This window comes from Babylonia areolata, chromosome 9 (assembly GCF_041734735.1).
Source record: "Babylonia areolata isolate BAREFJ2019XMU chromosome 9, ASM4173473v1, whole genome shotgun sequence".
NCBI lineage: Eukaryota > Metazoa > Mollusca > Gastropoda > Neogastropoda > Buccinidae > Babylonia > Babylonia areolata.
The window spans coordinates 40497262-40521581 of NC_134884.1; the positions used below are offsets into that span (position 1 = coordinate 40497262).

General features: G+C 41.7%; 2 protein-coding genes across 2 annotated transcripts in view; both read right to left on the reverse strand.

The window, feature by feature from the left end:
- Positions 1-3500: 3500 nt before the first annotated feature.
- LOC143285871 (uncharacterized) lies at positions 3501-10270 on the reverse strand. Its single transcript, XM_076593311.1, has 6 exons — positions 10142-10270; positions 9410-9635; positions 6517-6665; positions 5503-5728; positions 5014-5130; positions 3501-3996 (listed from the first exon to the last, which is right to left on the reverse strand). The coding sequence occupies exons 2-6, from the start codon at positions 9510-9512 to the stop codon at positions 3662-3664; spliced, it is 930 nt and encodes a 309-aa protein (XP_076449426.1). The 5' UTR covers positions 9513-9635; positions 10142-10270; the 3' UTR covers positions 3501-3661.
- A 7514-nt stretch (positions 10271-17784) lies between these two features.
- The window catches only part of LOC143285444 (chloride channel protein C-like), a 43131-nt gene continuing 36595 nt past the window's right edge, over positions 17785-24320 (reverse strand). The window contains exons 18-19 of the mRNA XM_076592719.1: positions 19582-19677; positions 17785-19058 (exon numbers count right to left, since the gene is read on the reverse strand). Of these exons, the coding sequence (XP_076448834.1) occupies positions 18765-19058; positions 19582-19677 (390 nt within the window). The 3' untranslated portion in view covers positions 17785-18764. The remainder of the gene's footprint in view (positions 19059-19581; positions 19678-24320) is intronic.

A 24320-nucleotide genomic window follows, 5' to 3' on the forward strand; every position in this document is an offset into this window, starting at 1 on the left:
ATGGGGAGGGGGGGGTCGGAGGGGGAGGTACAGGCAAACTGGACATTTGATTGGTCAGCAAACTGTGTGTTGGTTCTTCCTAGCCAATCCACGTGCACCAAATCGACTCATCTCGCACATCGCTTCTGTCTTGGTGAGCGTGAACTCGGTAATCCCGTGATTCACGAATTGTACACATTTGGATGAGGACCAGATGGAAAGAGAACACAGAAATCTATCTATCTATTTGTGTATATAAAATTATATATAATGATACACACACACACACACACACACACACACACAGAAAGAGTTTCAGTTGCTCAAGGAGGCGTCATGCATTACAAATCCATATACGCCACACCACATCTGCTATACAGATGCCTGACCAGCAGCCTAACCCAACGCGCTTAGTCAAACCTTGAGTGCATGCATAGGCTACAATTATAGGTATTTGTGTACCTATCAGAGTGAGTTTCTTCCCCAGAATTTTACACTCTCGTTGCCATTGGGGTATTTTTCACTGCGCCAAGTGCGTGCTGCACACGGGACCTCGGTTTATCGCCTCATCCGAACGACTAGATGCTCAGTTTGATTTTCCAGTCTTCTTCTTCTGCGTTCACTCGTATGTACACCGAGTGGGCTTTTAGCGTGCATGACCGTTTTTACCCCGCCATGTAGGCAGCCATACTCCGTTTTCGGGGGGGTGCATGCTGGGTATGTTCTTCTTTCCATAACCCACCGAACGCTGACATGGATTACAGGATCTTTAACGTGCGTATTTGATCTTCTGCTTGCATATACACACGAAGGGGGTTCAGGCACTAAGCAGGTCTGCACATAATTATGTTCACCTGGGAGATCGTAAAAATCTCCACCCTTTACCCACCAGGCGCCGTCACCGTGATTCGAACCCGGGACCCTCAGATTGACAGTCCAACGCTTTAACCACTCGGCTATTGCGCCCATCAATTTTTTTTTTTTTTTTTTTTTTTTTTTCCAGTCAAACTGGGAAGAAAGGGTGAGAGCGTCATTCGAACCGAGAACTTGACGGGTACTGTATTGGCAGATGGGTGTCTTAACCATTCTGCCGCCTCACAGAGAGATGTTTCTGATGTTTATTCAGATAAAGGCCTTGGCCCCCATACTGAAGGGGCTAATACAAAGGAACATAATACATAATTTTCATTAACAAAGGTAACAGTTAACAGACATAAGGTCTGCAAACGAATATTAAGAAACTGCTGTGCGTAGCCTCTTGCTTGCTTCATAAATATACATAGCTAAATTAAAAAGAACTGTCTCATTTCTTGTTGACAACAACATATTTAGCCTAAAATGACATGGTTCTGCATAATACTTCGAATTAATTAATTTCACTCTGAGATCATGAAAAGCAGGGCAACTAAACAAAAAATGGATTTCATCTTCTTTAGCCTGATTGCATAAGCGGCACAAAAGTTCCTGTTCTCTTACGTTTCTGTATCTAAAACAATGGCAAGCAATATCAAGCCTCACAGAGAGGGAGAGAGAGAGAGAGAATTGTACGTGGTGAGAGAAAGAGAATGAGGGTGCGGGGGAAAAAAAGATTGTGAAACTTTCGTGTAAAACTTACGTGGACGTGGAGGTGATGTACAAAGCTACGTGCGTGCGTGCGTACGTACGCGCGCGCGCGCGCGCGTGTGTGTGTGTGTGTGTGTGTGTGTGTGTGTGCGATACCTTCTTTAGGTTTCATGACAATAAAATGGATTCTGTCGTATTCTATTTTATTCACACACGCACGAGCCAACACACACGCCAATAAAACAAGTCCGAATTTCATTGCATAAAATTAGATTTTATTTCATTAGTAGAAACAAAAATCGAAAGAAACATATGGAAACAAGTCCTATACTGTCTCCTCCATTTCAGCTGTATGTCTGTGTCTGTGTGCCCGCGCGTGTTTGTTTGTGTGTGTGTGTGTGTGTGTGTGTGTGTGTGTGTGTGTGTGTGTGTGTGTGTGTGTGTGTGTGTGTGAGTGTGTGTGTACCTGTGTGTGCCTGTGGCTGTATGTGTTTGTGTGTATTTACATTGAACAAACGGTCAAAACGGATCTTATTATTTTATTGTACACTATGTAAGTCCCAGAAATAGGGAGGGTAAAAGGAATGGCCAAATATTGCAAGAAATGTAGATATACCCTCCTCCTGTTGTATCCCATCGTCTGTTGTATTCTAAACGTCTTCCCGAAAACAAAACCTTCAATAATAAAAAATATATATATATACAATAAAATAATAAATAGAGAGCATGGAAATCCTAGTGACGTGCATATACTTTTCCACAGACAGACTAAAATCGAAAGCTCAGCCCAAACTTTCACCCTTTTAGATGAGAATGATACACCGTAAGATCAATCTTAAGGTCAGTCCTAAGATGAGAAATATACTACAATGGAATCAATATGTCGATCCTAACGTTTTTCCTTTCAGATGAGAAATAGACCACAACAATACCAAAACTTTAGTACATTGGCTAAATGAGTCAAAGGAAGCGAAATCCGATAAACACTCGAAAAACGAAAATAAAATTATTAATAACAACCAATGGGACAACCATACAATACAGAATGTTGTAGCAAAATGCAAAAGCAAAACCATTATCAGGTAAATCGACAAACGTTTGGGTTCTTTGTGTCCTTTTCATGCACAGAAATGTGTCAACTTCGCCAGCAAAGAGGACATTTCATGCATTGTCACAAGCAGCCCAAGATGTCCATAGGATATGGAGTACTATTTACAGTAAACGTTTTCACATAAAAGGATTAATAATCAAAACATCAATAAATCAATAGTAGTAGTAATAGTGGTGGAGGTGGTGGTCGTCGTCATTGTCGTAGTAGTAGTAGTAGTAGTAGTAGTAGTGGTAGTGGTAGTGGTGGTGGTTGAACAAAGTTACTCAGCACAGATAGAAACAGTGTGCAGTCCATTTTGGGGTTTGTCAGCATATGAACAATTATTTGCAAAGTTAATGTTTTACTCGGATTCCAACGGCGTTGGTTAGAAATGGATAATTAGAAATACTCCCCCTATTTCCAAACACACACACACACACACACACACACACACACACACACACACACACACACACACACACACACACACACACAAGGAGTGAGAGAGAGAGAGAGAGTAAGAGAGAGAGAGAGGGTACGTATACGTAAGCAGGTTGAAAATAAAAGAAGAATAGTTGGACAGAGAAGACAGACACAGAGGGTACTTTGTATTTCTCGGATGTGCGTGCGGGGGGAAGGGGGTGTACTTGTGCTCACTGAGCAATGGCTTCTTTTTTTCTTTCTTTCTTCCTTTCTTTCTTTCGTTTTTTTCTTCTTTTTTTTTTTTTTTTTTTTTTTTTTTGTTTGTTTTTGTTTTTGTTTTTTGTTTTTTTTTGTTTTTTGTTGTGTGTTTTTTTTGTTTGTTTGTTGTTGTTGTTGTTGTTTTGTGGGGGAGGGAGGGGGACGGGTGTGTGTGTGGGGGGGGGGGGGTGTCAAAGAGATGCATTAAAAAGGGCTTTTTTTTAAATTAAAAAAAATATATATATACATTTTTCAAGCGTTCATGTGCACACGCGTTTTTCACCATCCTTCTCACGGACGTCTGTCTGCGTCTGTGTATATATATATATATATATACGCACACGAACACTAAGTCTCCACACCCGCTTTCTTCTTCTTCTCCTCCTCCTCCCCCTCCTCCACCATCACCCCACCGCCATACATCCGGGGCAGTTCAGCCGGAGGGTGACCTCGGACGCCCCGGAAGTACTTGTGGGTGACGGGGTAAGCTGGGGGGTCAAGGTCAGGGAGGTCGTCGACGACGTCCTTGTCGCCGGTCACCAGGTCGGTGGTGAAACGACGCCAGTGGTTGCGGCGGTGGCGACGGTAGAGGACGAAGGCTATCAGGAGAGCCATGGCCAGCAGGCCCAGGGACACGCCCACGATGACCGGAACCCAGTTTGTGGAGGTGCTGCTCGTGGTCTCTGTGGGCCGGAGGAAGACGGATACAGATCATTGACATCATCATCGTCATCATTATCATCATCACTACTATCATAATGATGATAGTAATGATATTAATGATCTCTGTATAGGAAGACGGACACAGATCACTGACATCATCATCATCATCATCATCATCATCACTATCATAATGATGATAGTAATGATATTAATGATCTCTGTATAGGAAGACGGACACAGATCATTGACATCATCATCATCATCATCATCATCATCATCATCATCGGCACTATCATAATGATGATAGTAATGATATTAATGATCTCTGTATGGGAAGACGGACACAGATCATCATCATCATCATCATCATCATCATCACTACTATCATAATGATGATAGTAATGATATTAATGATCTCTGTATAGGAAGACGGACACTGATCATTGACATGATAATACTACTAATAAAAAGAAGAATTGTTATCGTTATGGTGATAATGATAATATTAATGATGATAATGATAATCATATAATAATGATGATGATAACAATAATAATAATACTAATAATGCTAACAATAATAATAATAATAATAATGTTGCTGATAATAATGATGATGATGATGATGATAATAATAATAATAATAATAATAATAATAATAATAATAATAATAATAATAATGTTGCTGATAATAATGATGATGATAATAATAATCATCATCATAGTCATAATAATTTTTCCGATCTCCCAGGTCAACATATGTGCAGACCTGCTAGTGCCTGAACCCCCTTCGTGTGTTTACGCACGCAGAAGATCACACACACACACACACACACACACACACACACACACACACACACACACACACACACACATACACACACACCCACTCAAACAAACAAACAAACAAATAACTTCTCCCTTCCTACCCCCCCCCCCCCCCCACACACACACACACACACACACACACATACACACACACACACACACACACACACACACACACAAACACACACGTACACATACACACATACTTACTGGTACAGCTGGCCTCGTCCGAGTCATCCCCACACTGGCCATAGTCATCACAGACCAGGGTACTGTCTATGCAGTAGTTGGTGTTGTTGCACTGGAACTGATCCGTTTGGCACGGTGCTGTCAACAAGAAGAAGATGACTTTATTTCAAACCGCGAGGTCTTCATATGTTTGGTTAGATTTCTGTGCAGGGTTGTGTGTGCATGTAGTTCTGGTGTTTTAGATGCATGTCTTTAGGCGTTCCAATTTTTACATTGTAGGGCGCCATTTTAGTATGGAAACTGAACATAGAAATATGCAATTATATATAAGAATTCTTCTTCTTCTTCTTCTTCGTATTATTATTATTATTATTATTATTACAAGTAGTAGTAGTATTGTTTTGTTATTGTTGTTGCTGATGTTGATGATGACGATGGTGCTGTTGTTGTAAATTAAAGAAAGAAAGAAAGAAAGAAAGAGAAAGAAAGAAAGAAAGAAAGAACCCTTACCAACTAACACAGCGGTCACAATGATGTTGAAGCCCAGGTACACCGCTGTGGAATCGGTGACGAAACGCACGGTCAGCTGCTGACCGCTCGTGACGTAAGTGCTGTTGGTCAGAGAGCTCCCGCACAGCACGTCACTGTTGAGCGTGCCAGCGCTGACGTCAGCACCGTCATGGAGGTTGACGTAATCGTTGCACGTGCCTGAGTACTGGGGTTCAAGTTCAAACCTCTGGAACAGTCAGACACATGTGCTCAAAAACTTTTTTTTTTTTTTAAGGGTGCGGGGGGTGGGGGTGGGGAGGACGGGGGAGGGGGGGGGGGGCTATTAGTAAGATTTTTTTTTCATTGTTCTATTCGTTTCTGTCTTTTTTTTTCTTGTCTTTTTTTCATCCTCAACTTAATCAGTGACAGTCTTCTCTATGCATTAATGTGCATTTGTTCCAGTAAAATAAAGAAGAAATGTGTCAGACAAAAGTTGGAGTGAAGAGAGGAAGTGGACAGTGTCCCTTTTATTGCTACTACTACTACTTCTGCTACTACTACTACTACTTCATACACCACATTCACACACACACGCACACACACACACACACACACACACACACACACACACACACACACACACCTTGATACTGGCCAGAATGAGGTGTGGAGAGGTGACGTTGAAGGTGACACTACAGTCCTTGTTGTTGGTGTAGGTCTCACACACACACACACACACACACACACACACACACACACACACACACACACACACACACACACCTTGATATTGGCCAGAATGAGGTGTGGAGAGGTGACGTTGAAGGTGACACTACAGTCCATGTTGTTGGTGTAGGTCACACACACACACACACACACACACACACACACACACACACCTTGATATTGGCCAGAATGAGGTGTGGAGAGGTGACGTTGAAGGTGACACTACAGTCCATGTTGTTGGTGTAGGTCACACACACACACACACACACACACACACACACACACACACACACACACACACACACACACCTTGATATTGGCCAGAATGAGGTGTGGAGAGGTGACGTTGAAGGTGACACTACAGTCCATGTTGTTGGTGTAGGTCAGCCCTGTGGCGCTCTCCAGCTGAACGCTCGGCGACACTGACGTCATCACCCCGCAGGACGTGGGCATGTATACTGTTGACAATCACCACCACAATGAGTCACAGTCTCATCCTCCTAGTGACTGGTAACCATTGATGGTGAGCGGCGATGCTCGCTCGCGGGCAGCCTATCGCGAAGTTTTCCCTTGTTATACAATGCTTAGTAGAAGAGAGAGTATTGCAAATACCCCCATATGTGTAAGCCATTGCACTCATATGGTGCAGAAATCATTGATGGATTGACAATATATATTGCAAACAATAAGTTTGGGTAATGTCCTATTGTAGCGTCCTAGATTATTGCACCTATCTAAGCGAAACTTTGAGCGTGGTTTTGCAATGCAGGCATATGAGAAATGACAGTTTCAGTTTCAGTATCAGTAGCTCAAGGAGGCGTCACTGCGTTCGGACAAATCCATATACGCTACACCACATCTGCCAAGCAGATGCCTGACCAGCAGTGTAACCCAACGCGCTTAGTCAGGCCTTGAGAGAAAAAAAAGAAAAAAAGGGGGGTAAATAAACAATAGATAAATACATAAAAAAAGAACTAATAATAATAATATGTATAAGGCGCAAAAACTTGATGAAGTCAACTATAAGCGTACATAAATAAATAAATGAATAATAATTTTAAAAAAGAAAAAAAGTAATAATAATAAGAAGAAGAATAGGAATAAGAATAAAATGAATAAAAAAGACAACAATGATGATAAATAAGCAAATAAATGTAAAACATGCAGACACACATTCACACATACACACACATATGCATAACAGATAACGGCACCAAACATGCAGTTTCACAGATACGAAAGCACAGTCAAATACACATAAACTACATGAGCCCCAACACACCCACACACACACACACACACACACACACACACACACACACACACACACATTACCCTGCACCCCCTTCTACCCCCCTCCTACATGTTGCAAGTAGCCGACCCTTCTAATCAAGAAATAGGCACAATACGAGATGACGAGATGACCCGTAACATGAACCCGAACTGACACGTGTCATGTCAAGCTGCCTTTCTTTTTATCGTTTAATTTACATTTTTATGGTTTGCAGGGCCTTCTTTTTCTTCTTCTTCTTCTGCGTTCACTCGTATGCACACGAGTGGGCTTTTACGTGTATGACCGTTTTTACCCCGCCATGTAGGCAGCCATACTCCGTTTTCGGGGGTGTGCATGCTGGGTATGTTCTTGTTTCCATAACCCACCGAACGCTGACATGGATTACAGGATCTTTAACGTGCGTATTTGATCTTCTGCTTGCATATACACACGAAGGGGGTTCAGGCACTAGCAGGTCTGCACATACGTTCACCTGGGAGATCGTAAAAATCTCCACCCTATACCCACCAGGCGCCGTCACCGTGATTCGAACCCGGGACCCTCAGATTGACAGTCCAACGCTTTAACCACTCGGCTATTGCGCCCGTCGGTTTGCAGGGCCAAATACGGAAAGAGCAAGATGGCGCTACGTTATTTTAGTGACTGAACCCGCACAAAAATGGAGTAAAATAACGTTCAAAATAGAGTCGAAAACCACTGAAAACGGGCTACAACATCTTCTAGTAGAAATACCGATTCATCCATGCACAAAAAATTCCTGTAAAGCAGGTCTCTATATTTTAGGATGATAAGATAGGACTTTACCATTATTTTGTGCTCATGGTTAAATTGCTTATTAAACAGTTTCTTTCGAAGAGAAAAACAGATCAAAACGAGAATTCATCGTAGCAATACCGCACGAACAAGGTAAGAACTCTAGTTGTGTGTGCGCGTGTGTGTGTGTGTGTGTGTGTGTGTGTGTGTGTGTGTGTGTGTGTGTGTGTGTGTGTGTGTGTGTGTGTCTTTGTCTGTGAGTGAGTGTGTGTGTGTGTGTGTGTGTGTATGCACGCGTGCGTGCTAATTGTGTATGTGCTCTTTGTGTGTGTGTGTGTGTGTGTGTGTGTGTGTGTGTGTGTGTGAATGAGTATGGTATGTATGTGGTACCAGTGTATGTAGGTATATATGTATGTGTGTGTGTGTGTGTGCGCGCGCGCGCACGTGCGTGTATGTGCGTGCGTGCGTATGTGTGTGTAGAACATTAATAATACATACATACACTCATTCTTTTTACATGATAGTTCATATATACGTTGTGATCAAGGAAGGGTGTGTCAGTTGCTCATTCGTTTTTCGGTTTTATTTGTCGATGAGCATTTGTCTTTTTAAATGTTATAATTATCTTACTAAATACTCTCCTTTTTATAATGATTGAAATGTGCAAATACGCGCACTCGCACACACGCAGGCACACGCGCGCGCGCGCGTGCACACACACATAACGATGCATGCACACGCTCGGGCACACACACAGCACACACACAATGTTTCACTCTAAGTCATATGCATAATGTAATAGTATCTTACCCACATGTTTTTCGTTTTACAAAATGATTAATGTGAGCAGGGTGATCAGTGAAGTGTGTATCAGTTGTTTGTTTGTTGGGGTTTTTTTGGGTGTTTTTTTTCCCTTGATTTTTGCTGACGGGTATTTTATTTTAAGTGAGCCAAAAGAGAATTTTCTGTTTTGGTTGAAGCAGACAATAAAGTATTTTGAACTGAATTGAATTGAAAGTGTTTGGGTGTTTGGTTTTACATGGAAATGCATATATGTGGTACCAGTGTGTGTGTGTGTGTGTGTGTGTGTGTGTGTGTGTGTGTGTGTGTGTGTGTGTGTGTTTACGCGCTCGCTCGCGCGTGCAGACAGCTCACCTGCAGTCAACGCCCCATCAGCAGTGCCAGACAGAGTCCCCAGCAGAACAACACACACCATCAGCCACACAGTCAACACCTGACTCATCCACTGGCACCCCATGTTGTCCCGGGTGGTGGGGGGTTTCGGGTGGGGGTGGGGTGGGCGGGAGTGGTAACACACACCCCTTCCTTCCAAGTATACAGTCTTGACTACACGTTTGTCAACACGCTGGTACCTCCCGTCCTAGGGATCATACAGAGCAACGCACAAACTAAATATAAAAAAAAGAAGAAGAAGAAATATATTACGTTCATGTGCTAACACGCAAAAAGTATTGTTTTAGTGACACAGATTCACTTATAGCCCTTGGAGTGGACGGTTACCTCAGCTAAAACAATAAGCATTTATTAAAATTAATGATACATTCAAAATCATCTAGACAATTCCTTAAATTTCCTAACCACTGTTAGATTTGACGAGCAGTCTGGGCTTAAAACCTTGACCAAAGTTGTTGTTTTTTTTTATTTCATGAAACAAATAAGGAAAAGACTGTGCAAAAGCTTCACGGTTTCTTTTGTCCCTACACTCAGGCAGTACTACTAAAGACAACAACAGCAGCAGTCTTTGCACGAAAACACAACGGGAACTGATTCAGTTCGAATTCAGGCTTTTGTTTCGTCGACACGTGAAAACCCGCAAAAACACAACAGCAACCCTGATAGACTGTTCTTGCTCTGCACGAAGTTTACCTGACAGGTTTATATGATCTTTACGTTTTTGTAGTGTGTGCGTGTTTACACGCCAGAGATCAATATATCAATAATAGTCACACTTCCTTGGCCGCCATTTTGACAAAGCCACACAGCGATACAGTACAGACTCGTTCTGACAGATATATTATTGTCGTTCCGTGTCATATAGGCGCCTGATAACATTTCAAATGTATATTTGTTGATGTGTTAAGTAAATATGAAGAAAAACAAAAGACATTGGATGAAATAAAAGTCATTCAGACATTAACTTACGTATCAAGATCAATTCAAAGAGAACCAGTCAAAGGAGATGGTTCATGTTCGATTGTGATGCTACATATCTTGTGAAGGTACAGTAAGTACCTAGCTAATGATAATAATAGTAGTAGTAGTAGTAGTAGTAGTGATAATGATAATGTTAATTATAATAATTATGTTATTTCTGCTCATGGAAACGCCGAATACATAAAATGAACTCGAGCGCCTATTAATACTTATGTGTTTACCTGGTTTCCGATAGCAACGCAAACTAGTGTCAAGGGACTTAACGCTTATGTAAATCCGTGAGTGTCACACAGTTGCGTGTCTTGCAAATGCAGCGCAAAGATCACGCTTCTTTGTTTTCATTCGAGCAATCTGTTTATCAATATGTTTATTACTTATTGTAAATCAAAACAGTTATTTACTTATGGGTACACAATGGGTAAAACATTCATGCAGCTTAGGATAAATCGACCATGCAGCGTGTAGTAGTACTTTTTAAGTGTCCTTATTTCCAGCAATATTAAGTGACGATTTAAGTTGATATTATTAGAGCAATGTGTTTCTTCTTCGCTGTTGTCTGGCTAATACTTCTGGCAAAAGTTGTTTTTTCATATACAATTTTTATTAGTTTCTTTCTTTCTTTCTTCTTTTTTTCTTAAACACAATCCATCTATCAAGTTTATAATTATGCTGAAGCATAATTATGACATGTGTTTATCATGCAAGATAATGATTTTGAGGCCAAATTGATAGTAACTCTATTGAAAATTGTGCATTGTAGCTGTCGACCTACTATGTTCAATGTAACCGAGTCCTATTTATATATGAATGTTATTTTACTGATTTTTTTTTCCTCTTTTTTTCCACCCCATACATTTATGTATTCAACCCACCCACTTTCTTCTGCTGTATGTGTGAATGTATTTATGCAAGTGAACATGATTCTTTATCCAGTTATACCTCTGAATTGAACAAAACAAGTCTTTACCAAAAAAAAAAAAAAAAACAAAAACAAAAAAACAAAACAAAACAAAAATAGTGGAAGTAAAATAAATAAACAAAAGAAATAGTAAAAGATTCTGTCAAAGAACATGGACAATTAGCTAGACTAAAAATGCCTCAGTCACTCAGTTTAATGCAATTTGACCCAATTCAGCTTAAGCTGGCCACATTTTTACTCGTCAGTGCACTCATGTGTTCCCCCTATCTTACATACACATGTGGTGGGGAGAAAGAAAAGGATAAAGAGAGAGAGAGAGAGAGAGAGAGAGAGAGAGAGCAAATGAATGAACAAACTTTGGTTAATTAATATTCGAGCAGTATCATATATCCCCACAACCTCACATATACACACATGAGGTGAGGGGTGCAGGGAGAGAGTGAGAGAGAGAGTGTAAAACTCACAGAAAAAGTCAGAGAGAGAGCTAGAAAAATGGCAAGTGAGACAGATTAGACACAAACATACACTGAGATCTCAAACGAAACAAAATTGGTATGTGCAAAAACTTTATTATTGCCTTATACATAAAGTACATTGGGCACCAAATACACCATCTTTGTATATCAAAATGCAACTGCTACCAATTAGCGTCATTATCATTAAAATGGAATGGTTGGCACAAGTCATGAACACTGTATAGAATAACAACAGTGCAAAAGAGTTGAATAGAAGAAGAACAATCATTATTACTGTTATCATTTTGCTTAGAGCTCAACTGACCACATATGGCCATTTCGATCAGGCCTGAAAACGCCAGACAGCAGAATATCTGCTGCAGTCCTGCCTGCTCCACCAAGCGCTCCAAGAGAAAACCTGGCCTGACCCAATCCAAGTGGCCTGAAATCTCTATGGAGGACTGGAGGACCTGCGAAATACTGCCGCCTTCGTCGAGGAGACGGGGGAATCCATCTGATAAATGACGAACGAAACAATGACGACAACAGGCCTGAAAATAATGTCAATGTCAATCCCTGGAAACCTATTACAAAAATGAATCATTTTTTTTATTTATAGACACAAGTAGTCACATTTATGCACATAAATTTTAGTACATGCCTCTGACATAGGCTATTTAATTATGTTTTTTTTCACCAGAGGATTAAAAAAAAAAAAAAAAGGAACCTGAACACACAAACATAATTATACATTGTACACAAAATTACAGATAACAACAGGCATGCAAAACAAAACAGAATCCAGCAGGAACTCACAAGTCCTAGACAGAAAAACAAAAGAAAGAAAGAATGCCTAATTAACAAGGCAAAAAGACTGAGAGACAGACAGACAGAGAGAGGCAGACAAACTGAGAGAGACAGAAAGAGAGAGGCTGATACTGACACAAAGAGACAGACGTGGGGACATAGACTGAAAGCAAAAAAAAAAAGAAAAAAAAAGAGAGACAGAGACATACAAACAGGCATTACTAATGAAAAAAAAAAAAAAGTTTAAAAGAAAAGGTTAAAACTTACGAAAAGCAAACATCCAAACCACCAAATCATGGAAGCTGAAGGCATAAATGACCTGACCAAAAAATGCAGCAGAAAAGCTGTGGACAACCAATACTGTCCATGAGTATGACAAGAGGTGGCAGTCAGCCGTAATTCAGCAACAAATCACAACCAGCACATCATCTGTGTAATGAAGATTTGCGGATTGTGAAATGGGCTATTATTATAACACATTTTTGTTCAGAGATTACAGGTAATAATAATCATGAAAATGATTTTATAATGATTACAACTGCAAGTGATGAAGAATATGAAAATGGACCAGTACAGTACATTTTATGTATGCATCATTTGTACAGACGTGTCAGGATTATATTTCTTTATTCACCTTTGTTGCTTACCAGCCATCAGGATTAAGTTGAAGTTATGTTGTGTTGAGGTGAAATCAAAGGCAAAGGAAAAATTTGAATATGGGTGAATCTTTCCACAGTGATACAAGTCTTTTTAGGCAAAATGCATGTGTCATTTTCAACACACATTTTTACATATTATGTTATGATTGATCATGATTATTTACCAGGGAACACAGAAATGCACATTAACATTCTGGCCACAATTATCACTGCTGCTCGTCCCAGAAAGCTGACATCAGTGTCATGTCCTCTGCTTTCACCCTGTTCTCTCTCTCCACCCCCCCACCCCCCTCCCCCCAATCCCCCTCCTTCTGTGACTACCCACTAAAGCAGATTTTCATGCAGAACCAAACTGACTTCATATCCACTGAGTTTAGGGCTCGGCATAGGAAGGCACACACACACACACACACACACTAAAAACACACACACATAGCAAGTGACCATTTTGACCAGCTCTGTAGACCCAAAGGCTTAAACATGACAATATTCCATTCATAAACCATTGCACTGGAATTCCCTGGGGCTTGTTTCAGTCAGCAGTACAAACACAAGTATACAGACACAAAGGCAAAGCAGTCTCATCTGACTGGTTACTGTCTGCAAGTAGCTTCTTCCAGTTCAACAACAGAAAAAAAACCCATCATGGAATTCCCTGGCATCAGAAAAGGTCTCTGGTATGATCTGAATTTTTTCTGTAGTTTGAGCAATAGCAAAGTTATCAATATAATTATAAATATAAATCAGTATCATTATAATCAAACATGCTACTGCTATCTCCCATTCAGTGAAAATGCACATTGTTCTCAATTACTGGGATTGAGAAATGTATGAAATGTCAAAACTGCCATTTAAATGCAAGTACAATCACATATATATTTTTTAAATGTACATATCAATTACTCAGGAATAATTAAAAAGAAAAACATACTAAATATTCCCTCCAACACCTAACTAAAATGTGATGTTCAAACCAACCTTACAACCAAACAACTTGAATACAATGACCTGTATGTGTTGTGCCACCCAAACCACCCATCCCTCCCCATGCAATGCATGCATGCACACACACTACACACACCATCCACAAACACACACATTAAACACACACACACGCACCATACACTATCACAAGATGACACACACACAATACACCCCACACACATCCTCACACACACAAAGACTACACACAGCATGCAAGGAATGTGGAAAATAATTTCCCCTCGGTTTCTTTCTTACCATCTCTTCAAACCACAATTGTGGCAATCAAAACATTAATGGACCCACACTGGTATGTGACATGGGACAGTCAAATTCCTCATGACTGCAAGAAAATTTGAAACTGTTGCTGCAGTTAATCAAAATGTTAAAAGGTTAGATAACCCAGTGCCTTGTACAGCCATCGGGGCATTACATCTAGCGCTCAGCATCAGGAAGGCATGGCCAAATTCTCTCTTTCTAGCCACTTTTTCACAAATCAAAATCAGGTACCATTTACACCTGGGCAGGGTGAGGAAAACTGGAGTAATGTGCCCTTCCCAAGTACACATCATGCCGAAATGGGGCCTCAAACCCTGATCACTGGTAAGCACTTACTGATTCTGCCAAAGCAGCCTCATGTATTGAGCATGATGCAAAAAAAAAAAAAAAAAAAAAAATGCACACTTCACACTTTTGCACATTTTTTTTCTCCTTGATGGACAACAGAATTAATGAGTTTAATCAAGCAGTACCAAATTTCTCTTCGTAACAACAACATAATAGCAGCAACACCAACAACAACAATACTAAAGACTTGCTGAGTATCTTGTTCTTTTGAAAGAACTTCATAGTGATACACAGAGAGAGGGAGTAAAAAAAGACCATGATAATAACAGACTATGAAATGGGAGCAAATGGGAAATTCAGCAATAACATTAGCAGTTAGTGATTAGTAAGTAATAATAATACGTATAGTATATACATATAACAAAAAATCAGTCTCACAGCAATACTGATTTTGAGGATTACATTTGCAGGAACATCAGTGGATCTGTAAATGATCAATGTCAGCAGTACCTACTTCAAAACGTCAGTCATGATACAAAGCAATGGTGACAATAGATAAAATGTTTCACAAATCCTTAGCTTTAGCTCCTCAGCTCTGGAACTAGAGGCATAATTTACATACTGTGGACTGCTATCTTTATCTCATCACACCATCACCAGCTCATTCTATGGAAAATCATCCACTTCCAGTCAATTATAAATTTTAAAAAAACAAAACAAAAAAAAACAGCAGTTGCTCCCTCACTTTTCTGCTACGCATATAAAGCAGTAACATTTCCACTGAAGTTAAAACAAGGCTGACTGCTTACAGTTTTAGAAAAAAAAAAAAAAAAAAAAAAAAACCCAAGGTCCCACAGCTTGTATGGCCATCAGGGAAGTGAATTCATATCCACTCTGTCAAGGAATGCGGGGCCCAGTTCTCTTCTTTCACCATTTTAACTTACTCAGTACGGCCAGTCCTCTCTTCTCCTCTACACAGACTCCTCGGATGTTCAGTGGGTGTCTGAATGACCCAACCTTTAGCTTCTGTCACCAGAATTGTGGTATTCTTTGTCAACATTCACCTCTTCAGTATAAGAGCCTTCCGCTTGCAATATTTTGATGATGGTAATTGGGGTGAAACGCTGTTAATGTCGTCTCTTTCGCCGTTCGTATGGAGAGAGTTAACCTCCCAGACCGAAGTCAGGTTCCCATTCACACCAGGGTGGACTGAGGAAAAAGGAGGAGTTTCTATTATACTCCATGTTTGGTGATACATATACTTACCATCTCAAAATTTCTTTTTTTTTTTTTTTAAGTTCACTGTCAGGATTTGGCACAAAATGAAAATCTATTATGATTTCTTTTTAATGTCAGTATTTTCAACAGTGCTACATATGGAAATGCAAACTGACGATTGATACAAAACCTAAACATGTCCCTACAGGAACAGCACTGTCACATTCCCCTGTTTATCACTGCTGTTTTAACCTCCTGACTGCTGCTGACTAGTATGCTCATCAGTCTGTCAACCTCACTGAGAGAGTGGAGTGATGGCCTGTGGGTAACGTGTCCGGCCTAGGAAGCGAGATAATCTGAGCGCACTGGTTCAAATCACGGCTCAGCCACCGATATTTTCTCCTCCTCCACTACACCTTGAGTGGTGGTCTGGACGCTAGTCATTCAGATGAGATGATAAACCGAGGTCCAGTGTGCAGCATGCACTTAGCGCACGTAAAAGAACCCACGGCAACGAAAGGGTTGTTCCTAGCAAAATTATGTAGAAAAATTCACTTCGATAGGAAAAACAAATAAAACTGCACGCAGGAAAAAATACAAAATAATGGGTGGCGCTCTCAGTGCCAGTCACTACTCTGTATCCAGACTCCTTCCTCTTGGGATTGCATTACTTGTGTTCAACAAAGATCAATAACACCACTGATAAGTATACAAAAAAGTAGAAACTGCCTGTCAAAGTTGTGTCACACTGATCTCATTTCAGCAAGGTTCAGCATTCAGGGGGTTAACAGCTGTGACAAAGTGAACTGACCCAGTGTTACAAAACACTATCCTCAAAATGGGTCAGTCAACAAATGCCATAACAATGCAGCAGAAAAGACTGTCTGTCTTTCGCCAGGTCAAGGGTCTGGCTCCCCAGGCAACATGACAGAAGAAGCCATTCTCCAAGCTAGCAGTCAAGTTTTTAACAACCTGCTGGCTTGCTCCCTTAGTAAGGTCCAAGTTGTTCAGTGCTGGGGTCTTGGTGTTGATGAAGGTTTCGTTGTGACAGTTGTTTGAGGAGGGTGTGTGGGGGAACACATGGGGGCATGGAGGAGGTTGTGGGGGGGAGAGGGGAGAGGAGTCCTGGCTTTCTTTCTCATATCAGGTGGGTTTCTCCCCATCAATCCTGTTCCAGTACCATGTTCCTCCACAGGTTTCCTCCCCATCAATCCTGTTCCAGTACCATGTTCCTCCACAGGTTCCTCCCCATCAATCCCGTTCCAGTACCATGTTCCTCCACAGGTTTCCTCCCCATCAATCCTGTTCCAGTACCATGTTCCTCCACAGGTTTCCTCCCCATCAATCCTGTTCCAGTACCATGTTCCTCCACAGGTTTCCTCCCCATCAATCCTGTTCCAGTACCATGTTCCTCCACAGGTTTCTCCCCATCAATCCTGTTCCAGTACCATGTTCCTCCACAGGTTCCTCCCCATCAATCCCGTTCCAGTACCATGTTCCTCCACAGGTTTCTCCCCATCAATCCTGTTCCAGTACCATGTTCCTCCACAGGTTTCTCCCCATCAATCCTGTTCCAGTACCATGTTCCTCCACAGGTTTCTCCCCATCAATCCCGTTCCAGTACCATGTTCCTCCACAGGTTTCTCCCCATCAATCCTGTTCCAGTACCATGTTCCTCCACAGGTTTCTCCCCATCAATCCCGTTCCAGTACCATGTTCCTCCACAGGTTTCCTCCCCATCAATCCCATCCCCGCACCATGTTGTCAGTCCACAGGGGAGCCTATCCCATTCTTTTTATTTCTAGTTCCTCTAAAAATAAGTGTTTAAGGCGCTCCGGACGAATAGTTCTGTCCCTTGCTTTTCCCTACAGACGATCCATTTGTTAGGAAAAAAAAAAAAATCACAAAAAATACAAAACATAAAGTAACTGAATGAAACTCACAGTACTTGACATCGTCTGGAGTGAGTTAAACCTCCCCTGCTGGTGGAGGAAGCTTTTTTTTTTGCAGAAGCTGTAATACTGGCTGTTGCGTCTGAACTTCCCAGGCAAGGGGAAAAAGTTTTGGGGTGTTTTTTTTGCACAAACTGTAATACTGGCTGTGGGGAAAATGAAAGGGGTAAACCACATTGCTGTCTCCAGAACCATGCTCCTCCACAGAGGATCAAGGCCACCTCTTGGCCATAAGTAGTGAAAGGTTAAACCATAACACTGTCTCTGGCGTGTTGTTCCACATGGGAGGCCATCTCCTTTTAGTTTTTAAACCCTCTAAAAATAACTGCAAAAACCTGGCCGCAGTGAAAGGGTTAAACCACAATGCTGTCTCCAGTGCCGTGTTGTTCCACACAGAGAGGGCCCTGACAGTAGTGAAAGAGTTAAATGACACTGCTGTTTCCCGATCCATGTACCTCCACAGGGGAGGCCATCTTGTTCTTTTAGTTTTTAAATCCTTTACAAATAACTGCAAAAAACTGGCCATAGTGAAGGGGTTGAACCACACTGCTGTTCCTGGCACAATGGTCCTCCACAGGGGAGGTCATCTCCTTCTTTGAGTTTTTAAACTCAATTTTTCTAAATAAAAATTTGCATGGAAGGAGAGTTCTGCACAAGCTGTAATCTTAGCCTTAAGTAGTGAAAGGCTCAAACCCCATCTCCTTTTTAGTTTCTGAATCCTCTACAAATAACTGCAAAAAAAATAAATCCCCAAAAAACCTGGCCGTAGTGAAAGGGTTAAACCACAACACTGTCTCCAGCACCACCACCAAGGTGACCCTCCTCCACAGGGGAGGTCATCTCGTGCGGGTGGTGGTGGTGGAGGTGTTCCAGCTGATCCTGCAGGGTGTGGCCCAGCTTCTCCACTATGCTGAAGCCCATGAGGTCCTTGCGCGTCACCACGCCCACAACCTCCCCGTGGCTGCTCACCACCGTCAGGTGCCGCAGGCCCAGTGTGCGGAAGATCACGTACGTCCGCTGCAGGGAGAACCGCTCAGGGATGCTCAGTGCAGACTCGTTGATGTAGTAGCTCTGAAAACAGGGAGCCAAAAACACGTCTGGAAGGAAGGAATTTTGTTTGATGAGACATGGAGGCAAAAACACAGTCGATAAATATCTCTGAAATAGGGTAGAAAAAGCATAGCTCTCAAACAGGGAATCAAAAACATAGGTGATGTAGTAGGTCTTAAACAGGGATGCAAAAGCATCTGATGTAGCTCTGGAATAGGAATCAAAAACATCTTATGTAACAGATCTGAAAATGGGAGTCTCTGAGACAGCAAATTGTTGTAAGTGTTATGTATCTGTGTGTATGTATCCATGTAAAGCCAAATTCTAGTGAATGTGGAAACTGCAGCCCATAGACACAGAAGAAGAAGATGAATAAGAAGAAGAAGAATAGAAGAAGAAGATGAATAAGAAGAAGAAGAATAGAAGAAGAAAATGAAAATGAAGAAGAAGACTGAGAGAGAAGAGAAAGACAGAGCAGAGTACTTTCTAAAGCAGCAACAAGGGGAGGGGAGGGTGGGGCTGGGGAGTGGGAACAGCCACTGACCAAGTCCAGGTACTTGTTCTCGTAGTCCGGGTGGTTGACGTAGTGCTGCAACATGTCCGTCTTTTGCTGTGGGTTGGCCAGCTTGTCAAACAGCAGCTGCAGCACAGCAGTCAATGTCACGTTGATTACTGTCCCCGACACACAACACAGCAGATCAAGAATCCAAATCATGTTGATAAAAGCCCAGTCATCAGTTCTTAAAACCAGTTGAAGAAAGCCAAAAGGAGGAGTTTGTATTATATGTTTGGTTAAATATACCTACCATGTCAAACAGATGCAAACCAGGCCTCTCTGTTTCCTCCTCTTGGCCAAAACTTTTGCAGCAACTCAGTGATGAGACGTCTCGCCATTAGACCGCCGTCTGCTAGCCAATGTTAAAGCAGTTGAAGAGAGCCAAAAATAACAATAAAAGGTCTATCAAACCCTTGACTACTGAACCTTGATGAAATGAAATCAGTACAGCATGACTCTGAATGAAAGACAGTCATTACAGCATGACTGAATGAAAGGCAGTCATTACGGCATGACCGAATGAAAGGCAGTCACTACAGCATGACTCTGAATGAAAGGCAGTCATTACAGCATGATTCTGAATGAAAGGCAGTCATTACAGCATGACTGAATGAAAGGCAGTCACTACAGTATGACTCTGAATGAAAGGAAGTCACTACAGCATGACTGAATGAAAGACAGTCATTACAGCATGACTCTAAATGAAAGGCAGTCACTACAGCATGACTGAATGAAAGACAGTCATTACAGCATGACTCTAAATGAAAGGCAGTCACTACAGCATGACTCTGAATGAACGACAGTCACTACAGCATGACTCTGAATGAAAGACAGTCATTACAGCATGACTCTAAATGAAAGGCAGTCACTACAGCATGACTCTGAATTAACGACAGTCACTACAGCATGACTCTGAATGAAATGCAGTCACTACAGCATGACTCTGAATGAAAGGCAGTCCCTACAGCATGACTGAATGAAAGGCAGTCATTACAGCATGACTGAATGAGCGGCAGTCATTACAGCATGACTGAATGAAAGGCAGTCATTACAGCATGACTCTGAATGAAAGGCAGTCATTACAGCATGACTCTGAAAGAAAGGCTGTCATTACAGCATGATTCTGAATGAAAGGCAGTCATTACAGCATGACTGAATGAATGGCAGTCATTACAGCATGACTCTGAATGAAAGGCAGTCACTACAGCATGACTGAATGAAAGGCAGTCATTACAGCATGACTCTGAATGAAAGGCAGTCATTACAGCAAGTAGTATAAGAGATGGGGGTTCTATATACAACTTTTTTGGGCGTATTAGCTTGTGTTAAGGCCCTCAAGCATAAAAAAACCACACCCTGCAATCGCTTTTTTTGGGCTTAAAAAGGTGTATGGAGAGCGAAACGGTCCCCGTGTGTGTGTGTGTGTGTGCGTGTGTGTGGTGTATATGGTGTGTGTGATGTGATGCGGTATGGTGTGGTGTGTGTGGTGTATATGGTGTGGTGTGGTGTAGTGTGGTGTGGTGTAGTGTGGTGTATATGGTGTGGTGTGGTGTAGTGTGGTGTATATGGTGTGGTGTATATGGTGTGGTGTGGTGTGGTGTGGTGTGTATGGTGTGGTGTAGTGTAGTGTGGTGTATATGGTGTGGTGTATATGGTGTGGTGTGGTGTAGTGTGGTGTATATGGTGTAGTGTGGTGTAGTGTGGTGTGTATGGTGTGGTGTAGTGTAGTGTGGTGTATATGGTGTGGTGTGGTGTAGTGTGTATGGTGTGGTGTGGTGTATATGGTGTGGTGTGGTGTAGTGTGGTGTGGTGTAGTGTGGTGTGTATGGTGTGGTGTGGTGTGTGTGGTGTATATGGTGTGGTGTGGTGTAGTGTGGTGTGGTGTAGTGTGGTGTATATGGTGTGGTGTATATGGTGTGGTGTGGTGTAGTGTGGTGTATATGGTGTAGTGTGGTGTAGTGTGGTGTGTATGGTGTGGTGTAGTGTAGTGTGGTGTATATGGTGTGGTGTGGTGTAGTGTGTATGGTGTGGTGTGGTGTATATGGTGTGGTGTGGTGTAGTGTGGTGTGGTGTAGTGTGGTGTGTATGGTGTGGTGTGGTGTGGTGTGGTGTATATGGTGTGGTGTGGTGTAGTGTGTATGGTGTGGTGTGGTGTATATGGTGTGGTGTGGTGTATATGGTGTGGTGTGGTGTAGTGTGGTGTATATGGTGTAGTGTAGTGTAGTGTGGTGTATATGGTGTGGTGTGGTGTAGTGTGTATGGTGTGGTGTGGTGTATATGGTGTGGTGTGGTGTATATGGTGTGGTGTGGTGTAGTGTGGTGTGGTGTAGTGTGGTGTGTATGGTGTGGTGTGGTGTGGTGTGGTGTATATGGTGTGGTGTGGTGTAGTGTGGTGTGGTGTGGTGTGGTGTGTATGGTGTGGTGTGGTGTAGTGTGGTGTATATGGTGTGGTGTGGTGTATATGGTGTGGTGTAGTGTGGTGTAGTGTGGTGTGGTGTGGTGTGGTGTGGTGTATATGGTGTGGTGTGGTGTAGTGTGGTGTGGTGTATATGGTGTGGTGTGGTGTAGTGTGGTGTAGTGTGGTGTGGTGTATATGGTGTGGTGTGGTGTAGTGTGGTGTGGTGTGGTGTATATGGTGTGGTGTGGTGTAGTGTGGTGTAGTGTGGTGTGGTGTGGTGTGTATGGTGTGGTGTGGTGTAGTGTGGTGTGGTGTATATGGTGTGGTGTGGTGTAGTGTGGTGTATATGGTGTGGTGTGGTGTGGTGTGGTGTGGTGGTGTTGCTTTGCGTTGCGTTGCGTTTACAAGAGCGCAAAAAAAAAAAAAAATCAGATCTACCTCAAAAGTAATCTACCTTTTCCCGCAAGCATTTTTCCAACAGACAACAATGGTATTCCATCTACAGACATAGAAATGCCAGTACACGGCTATTTTCTCGAAAAAGAGATAGAACGGTATGGTGGCAGAGAAATGCTGGAAACAACCAATGTTGTGTAGAGAAGACAAATCCACAAAAAAAAGAAAGATAGACTATTCTATATAGTAGCATCTATCGAAGAAAACTAGAATATACGGCCACACTGGTAGCAGAGATATGGTTCGCCACAATAGGCAACAGCGAGAAGTTTCTCTTTTTTCTTTCGAGGGCATTCTCCCAATATACGAGGAACAGGATCTGTATGTGTTTTTGCTAGTTCTACTACCTTTCTATCCATATCGGCTGGAGAGAATTGTATACTGTCTGTATACTCTTTTTTTGCTTTCGAAAACTCTTCGAAGTCGAATCTTGGAGAACAAGGTGGATCGAATACTATTGGCATTGTCCTATATATACAATATATACAATATACAAATACAAAACATACTACATCCACGAATTGCACACAAATAGACTCTATGCTATCCTATTCCATTTCGAAAGGGTTTCTAGACTTTGTTGGGATTGTTTCTTTGGCAATATCTCCAGATGTCTTCTTTGGGAGATGGACAAATTGTCGATCTTCTCCGGGTATGTTCCAAACACCATTTTTCTTTGTAGCTTTCCATGTTTTGTACAATATAGAACCAACTGCAAGTGCAATTGGTAGAATATAGCATGCAGTGTTGTATACACAAACGCTATTTTGTATCTGTTCCAACAAAGATTTGGACTCTTCTGCTACGTCTTCTTGTATCTGTTCTACAATGTTGTCTTCTTCGTCTACATCGAGAAGAGATAGAATATCCAACACTACATCGTTGTTGTCTTTTTGCTGGCTAGAGAGTTCTATAGTGCGTCTTTCCAACCTCTGTAGTGTTTGTAGTAGAGTACGTTGCAGTACAGCTATTTCGCTGTTTTGTTGTGTACTTTCTTCCACAGGTTGTGTACGATCTTCCAGCTGCTCTTTTTCGTCTATCGACGAATTCTTTGCCGGGGTCTCCCTTTGCAACAATCCCTCCTCTTCGCGTTTCCTCGCATTTCTCCAAATTCTGTACACTCTACTAGTACCAATACCAAACGTTTCTGCTGCATCTACTGCAGAAAGTTGGCCTCTTGTGTTTTCTATTTCTCGAACTTCTACAGGAGACAAATATTTTTTTGGTGCCATATACAACAAAAAGGGGTATTTCTCTATATAGAAAATCCACAATTTCCACAAAAAGTGGTATTTCCACAATTTCCACAAAAACAGCAAAAAGTGCTACAAAAGTAGAAAAATGCAAAATATTGCTATAGCTCTTTGGCTTTGTTCCCAAAGGGGGATTCCCCCTTGCTAGAATTGCTGAGAAGCTACTGAGCATTGCTGAGAATTTGCTGAGCATTGCTGAGAATTTGCTGAGAATTGCTGAGAATTTGCTGAGAATTGCTTAGCAATATTTTGCATTTTTCTACTTTTGTAGCACTTTTTGCTGTTTTTGTGGAAATTGTGGAAATACCACTTTTTGTGGAAATTGTGGATTTTCTATATAGAGAAATACCCCTTTTTGTTGTATATGGCACCAAAAAAATATTTGTCTCCTGTAGAAGTTCGAGAAATAGAAAACACAAGAGGCCAACTTTCTGCAGTAGATGCAGCAGAAACGTTTGGTATTGGTACTAGTAGAGTGTACAGAATTTGGAGAAATGCGAGGAAACGCGAAGAGGAGGGATTGTTGCAAAGGGAGACCCCGGCAAAGAATTCGTCGATAGACGAAAAAGAGCAGCTGGAAGATCGTACACAACCTGTGGAAGAAAGTACACAACAAAACA

Excerpts from the sequence above, each read along its gene's own strand:
- LOC143285871 (XM_076593311.1), bottom strand. The coding sequence starts at position 9,512 with ATGGGGTGCCAGTGGATGAGTCAGGTGTTGACTGTGTGGCTGATGGTG. Across the intron at positions 5,729-6,516 it reads TCATTCTGGCCAATATCAAG|AGGTTTGAACTTGAACCCCA; the intron begins GTGTGTGTGTGT and ends TGACTGTTCCAG. Across the intron at positions 3,997-5,013 it reads GGACGAGGCCAGCTGTACCA|AGACCACGAGCAGCACCTCC; the intron begins GTAAGTATGTGT and ends TCCGGCCCACAG.